This window comes from Pelodiscus sinensis, chromosome 3 (genome assembly GCF_049634645.1).
Source record: "Pelodiscus sinensis isolate JC-2024 chromosome 3, ASM4963464v1, whole genome shotgun sequence".
Taxonomy (NCBI): Eukaryota; Metazoa; Chordata; order Testudines; family Trionychidae; genus Pelodiscus; species Pelodiscus sinensis.
In genome coordinates this window covers 98,095,394-98,101,902 of record NC_134713.1, presented here as the reverse complement: position 1 = coordinate 98,101,902, position 6,509 = coordinate 98,095,394, and the positions used below count along the sequence as shown (strand labels likewise).

General features: G+C 46.5%; 1 protein-coding gene across 1 annotated transcript; it reads left to right on the top strand.

Moving 5' to 3' along the window:
• Positions 1-2,786: 2,786 nt before the first annotated feature.
• OLIG3 (oligodendrocyte transcription factor 3) lies at positions 2,787-5,887 on the top strand. Its single transcript, XM_006112723.4, has one exon. The coding sequence runs from the start codon at positions 4,046-4,048 to the stop codon at positions 4,865-4,867; it is 822 nt and encodes a 273-aa protein (XP_006112785.1). The 5' UTR covers positions 2,787-4,045; the 3' UTR covers positions 4,868-5,887.
• The last annotated feature ends 622 nt before the right edge of the window (positions 5,888-6,509 follow it).

Here is a 6,509-nt window from a genome sequence, read left to right as displayed (position 1 = left end):
CGAAGGCCCTTTCTGCAGTCAGATCGCTTCATCTCTAGCCCGTGACGCCTGGTCCTTCCCCTTCCCTCGCTGGGGCTCGAATTCTCGTCTTTGCCAGTCAACTTGCCTAGCTCAGGCAAAACCTTCCCTTGGCCGCTGTAGAGAAGAAGCATGTACATGTGTGTTTGTGGATCTTCCGGGTAAACGCTGGAGGTTCGGGCTCACAGTATAATGTCCTGACAGCAAGATTGTCCCCACTGACACCCAGTCATTGATGGTGGCTGGGATTCCCCCATCCCACCCGGGAACACAGCTCCTCACCCCATGGCCTGTTCCCACATTACACCCGGCTGTAACAATTCCCAGCGAAGATCCTGCTGTCCCACCCCTCTGGTTTCTATGTCTGGCAGGGACAGAGAGAGAGAGAGAGACAGAGAGACAGAGAGAGAGAGCGCACATGCCAGTTTCCCCCTGCAATTCATTCTGCGCCTCCCCCCATCTCTGCTCGAATATAACCCCAACTCCAAAAAGCACGTGCGGAGCGCTCCTGCCCTTGGCAATGGGAGACGCTGCGGTTTGCAGCAGAACACCAGGACCGCAAAGGAATGAGCAGGACAGGGTGGGGGCGAGGCAGCCGGGAGTTCACTTCTCTCTAATAACCCCCCTTCCTCCGGAGCTGGCTGACAAGGCCTCCCTCTCGCCCTCCACACTCTTCCCTCGGAAGAGAGAAGGCAGCCACCCGGGGATCGCTTCTCCCGGGCAGTAGATGTTTTGGTAGAAAGCCGGGAACTGGCGCTAATCCCTCTTGCTAAGAGAAAAAAAAATGTAAGTCTGAGGACAGGGATCTCCATGATCCCCAAAGCCTGGGGACCAAGAAGAAGCCTGTGCCATGCAGCCGGCCCCTGATCCGATGGAAGTTGTCTTAAGGGCGGTTCTGAGGACGAAGAACTCTTAACCGAGACAGAACAGAATCCCTTTGGTTGCAGCTATCGCATTTATTACTATGAATCGCTTGACGGGTTTTACTTGATTCTTTTCTCCCGTGCTTACACTTTTGTCTTATTAATGTGAATAGCTAAGCAATTAATGCCCCCCCTTTAAAACTTCTAAAGTGTTTCAAATAGATACAATGGGGAGGGGGGAATCAGTGGGCAAGGCTGGAATTTGCAGGTCCTGCCAGCAGTTTTTCCAAGCACATAAAAAGTAGAAAGGGGCAGAAAGAGACACGTTGGGTGTCTTTTCATGAGTAAAGATAGCTCCAGAAGTGTACCCTGCCTGGTCCTGCTTAGATTTGTGCTCTTGGCTGGGAAGAGGGATGGCGATCACTAGGTGCATTATTCACTTATGTTCCTGCATTTGACGAAGGGATTTTGACCAAAAAAAGCTGATGCCCTATTAAATGTGTTAGTCTGTAAGGTGACCCAGGACTCCTGGCTGCTTTTAGAGATACAGACTAACACGGCAACCCCTACAGACTATCAGTTATGCGGTTCCTGATGTCGTGAAATGGGAGTGAATCTCTGTATAGGCGCCAGATTACACGGAAATGTGGACAAGTTAGTCAAACAGTTTTTCTTTCTCCTTATACCTGGAGTGGTTCAGCTACGAGAAAAGCCGCGTCTCCCATGCTCTCAGCGGAGGCTTGGCAAACCGAAACTGAATGCAATCATTTTTCTGTCTTACGTGCTTCTGAACAAGGGGTTAATGCACCTTATTTCTCAGTCAAGTTATTGGTCCAACTTTCCCCCCAGTGAGAGAAGCGCCTTTTTCTTTTCTTTTCTTTTCTTTTCTTTTCTTTTCTTTTCTTTTCTTTTCTTTTCTTTTCTTTATCACTCTATCTGCTCCAGTTCCCACGGCGGGATTTACAGACAGCAATGACAAACGTCTTAAATGTGTTTCTCAGCAGATTAAGTACAGTTAGAATCAATAGGAGGAAAACATCTATCGCTTTCAGACGCTTCTCCTTGTGGGTCTGAAATATCCTTGGAGTAACAATAACTTGGACCCTGCCTGCTAGCAGTTGCTTTTAGTCTGTCCAGTGCAGTTGGTCTTTTAAAACCCATACTCAGACGGAAAACTCCTGTCAAGGTTTCATTCTCCAATCAGGAAAGCTGTTAAAGGGGGAGTCAGGCTTCAACCCAAGCCAGTCTGCACGTGCTAACGGTTCCACTGCCGTGTCTACACAAGAGTGCTTGAAGAAGTTTGTTGGAAGGTGTCAGCTAACACTTGCTAACCAAACACTGCAATCAAGACAAACCGTCGCTGTCACTCTTCTCAATTCACTCCCTATGTTTGTCCTTTTCACACACTCATGCATTCAGCATGTGCAGGGCACACACCAATCAGTCCCTGGCAATTCCAGGGGCTGAGCCGTCTCTATGTACACCGGATCTCTACAAAACTACTCCAAATTACACTCTTCCTCATAAGCACACCTGGCTTTGGCAGGCTTCTCCGCCCCCCTCACACACACCCTCAAACTCCTCTCTCCCCAGTCCCGCAATGGCGCATCCCAATGCGCAGTATCTCTGCCCGGATCCTACAGAAAGCACTCACATATGCCCACAAACAAATCCTGCACATCGGTACCCAGACTGCCGCATATCTGGAACAGTCTTGCATGGCGCTTTGCAGAAGCTCCGCCACAATACACACAGACACTCAGGGCAACATAACGGAAACACTTCCAGCTATAGACACACAAACTGTCATCCTTCAGTATCCCAACACACAGTCTCTCTCTCTCTCTCTCTCTCTCTCTCTCTCTCACACACACACACACACACACACACACACACACACTCATACTCACACACACACTCACACACACTCTCTCTCACACACACATACACCAGACTCCTATGTCTGTTACCAGGTATATATCAAAATAAAACTACTTCAAGGAGCCAGTTACTTACTCTAACAAATCTTCATCGCGTAACATATTATTGCTTGCAAGAGTCTCTCCCCCTTGTGACTTGATGTTAGTTTCCTTTTGCCTGCATGTGTCCAGTCTTTTATGCAGCTTCTTAGTCCAATTCACAAACGACTTCCTTTCCCCACCTCCTCCCATTCAGTGTATCTATAGGGAATAAATATATCGTGGTCTCTCTTCTAATTTTGAAACAATTTGGATTATCTTTAAAAATAAAACTGTCAACACAGATTCATGGTTTATATTCATTCAAAGTGCAAAAAAAGTCAAATGGTTGCAGCCAGAGAGATGAATTTCCAAATATTTTAATAGAAATGATAAGCGAGAAAACCATAAAGATCGGTGGCAAATGAAAACGAAGGGGAACTAAAATATGTATAGAAAAGGATTAAGAAAGTGAGACAATTATTTTCTTTCGGGATTGGAACCAGCCAAATACATACACACAGGCACACACCCCAAAGCAACCAATCTTCCTCTGCTTCCTCAGACAAATAGAATTTGCTACGATGTTACTAACACTGAGATGCTAGACTGAAAAATGACCCCAAGCAAAAATACACACCCAAATCAGCCCCTTTGCTCTTTACTGTACACTAGAGGCAGTTTTATATTGGAAATTAGAAACAGGGGGAGGAGAGGGCGTGAACATTCAGGGATGAGTGCGTGTTGTCAATCAGAGAGGTTTTGTGTCTCCTTGACTCCTGATGGTCCATGGCTGAGGTGTCCCAGGGTGGCACCACAATGAATATGAATGGGAGTCCTTGCTAAATGGGACAGTCAAAGCGCACCGCCCTGAATAATTGCACGTCATCCTAACAAGACCATTATAGATAGGAGGGCTCCTTTTGTCTCTTTTCTCTGCTGCAGCGCTATAAAAGCCCCTCTTTTCCAGGCTGAGGTTAGTTCAAGCATACACCAACCAGCTATCCCGTATGCAGGCTGGGTATCCAGCGGAAGAGATTAGAGGGAGAAAGAAGAATTTTCCTCCTGTTTGAACTCCCTCCCCCCTCACAGAGCCTGCAGGGTTTTGTTTTATTTTGTTTTGTTTTGCTTTTTTAAAATAACAATCACCCAACGTCACCCTCTTTAGAGCAGGGAAGAAATTTCTTGCTCGGAAGTCCAAATACAATGAATTCTGACTCCAGCTCTGTCTCCAGCAGAGCGTCCTCGCCAGACATGGATGAGATGTACCTGAGAGACCACCATCACCACCATCACCACCACCACCATCAGGACAACCGGCTCAATTCGGTCTCCTCCACGCAGGGCGACCTGGTGCAGAAGATGTCCGGGGAAGGCCTGTCCAGAAACGGCTCCAAGGCCGGAGGGGAAGGCAGCAAGTACAAAATCAAAAAGCAGCTCTCGGAGCAGGACCTGCAGCAGCTGAGGCTGAAGATCAACGGGCGGGAGCGCAAAAGGATGCACGATTTGAACCTGGCCATGGATGGGCTGCGGGAGGTGATGCCCTACGCACATGGACCTTCGGTGAGGAAACTCTCCAAAATTGCCACCCTCCTGCTGGCCAGAAACTACATCCTGATGCTCACTAGCTCCCTGGAGGAGATGAAGAGGCTGGTGGGTGAAATCTATGGGGGGCACCACTCCGCTTTTCACTGCGGCACAGTGGGACACGCAAGCGGGCACCCGGCCCACCCAGCTAGCACGGTCCACCAGGTTCACCCCATCCTTGGCAGTGCCTTGTCTTCGGCCAACACCTCCTCCCCGCTCTCCGCCTCCCTACCAGGGATTGGCACCATCAGGCCCCCTCACTCTTTACTCAAGACTCCCTCTACCCCCCCGGCCCTCCAGCTTGGCAGTGGCTTCCAGCACTGGGCCGGTTTGCCTTGCCCGTGCACGATCTGTCAAATGCCACCCCCGCCACACCTGTCTGCCCTCACCACAGCCAACATGAGCAGGCTCGCTGCAGAATCCAAGGACTTGCTGAAGTGACGCTGAGCGCCCCTCGCTCGCTGTCTCAGAGACACACCTCCACCCAAGTTCTGCTAGGTGCTGCCGCAGGAAGACTCAAGCCAAGAAGTCCAGTGTTCGCATGCATGCTTCTTTTCCTCCCATGGACGCCGGCCGGTGTGTTCTCCCTCACTGACATCCGAGCTTGTCCAAACTGCATTTGTTGTAACAAGGGATTAGTGTAGTAAGGACCTTCCAAAGGTAACGTTTTAGTTGGATGCTCGGGCCATGTTGTCTTCTTATGCTAAAACAAAAATCCCTGTTGTAAAAAAACGAATAAAAATGTAAATAATTCCTTTAAATGGATGCAAAAAAAAGACATGCTGGTCATTGTACTGTTCGCAGCTGCAAAGAGACGATGAGTTATTGGGGGGGAGGGTTGTTTGTTTGTTATTTGTTTGTTTTTAAAGACAAACGCCGCCATTTCTGGGAATTTTCTCTGCTCCACTCCAGGGTATGACAGCTAGGAATGATGATTCTTTTTTTTACCCAATATAGCCCAAAAGAATGCATGCTTGCTTATAATTGAATCTCGTTTAAACATGTTGTTCTGGCAATGGTGCAGTTTTCCTTGTAACAAGGATATTCCCTAAAGCATTTCCTGGGTTCCTCCCTACACCCTCACCCCGTCCGTGGCTGTATAAAACGAGAAATAGCGCAAAACACGCACAATGTTTCGCCAGGTTTTTATCTCCTGCTCTAAGTGCAGTGTAGTAGTTCAGCTGGCTGGGTTCCACATTGCCCTCAATACCCCTTGCTCAGTGATCTGCATGCAGGGTCGACTCTGGCCAGATTGGTCATTGTGTTACTCCATTGGAACTTTACTGTCGTTTTATGTTTGATTTTGTTATGTTTTCCTGGGCATTTGCTTGAAATATTTTGTTACGGCCTCAAAGACAACAACGTGTCTTTATTTTTTATATATTCTTGATAACTATCGATATATTTATTATGGACCAGTGTTTCTGGATGAGATTTCAAATAAAAAATGAAATAAAAGTTGTTTTCGCCTTTGTCTGAGACTGCGAGAAAAAAAACAAAAAGGAAAACCTAGAAAAGTCACTTGCTGTGACTCTTCTCAACAAGCTGAAGAAGGCTAACAAGAACTACTTTTAGGGTAGCAATAAAAACGAAGCCAATTGTCCAGCTCCTCCTCCCCTCCTTGTGTTCTTGCGTGTGTAAATGAATTGCTTGAATTATAGGGCTATTTCTCTTTGTACAGTGTGCAATATCTTTCTGAGTGCATAAACTATTCGCCGTAAAGTGATTGTCAAAGCGATATACAGGAGCAAAATGACAGTGCAAAATGCAGATGCATTTACAAACAGAGAAGCAATAAGTTAACTTTTCTTTATGTCCAAATAACATTTATTTTCCAGGCTAAAAAAGTTTTTAAAAACAAATTCGTTACAGAAAATCAACTATAAAATATTACAAGCTCAAAATGAGTCTTAGAAGCAAAATAATAGAAAATATATTGTTCTGGACTGATTGGGTAACAATAACGAAATTCCCTATTTCTCATATATTTATTAAAATATTGTTATTTTCTATAGTGGGGACAGTTTTTGCATAATTACTGGGAAAGAATCAGTGAATTACTGCACATGAAGAAAGGATTAAT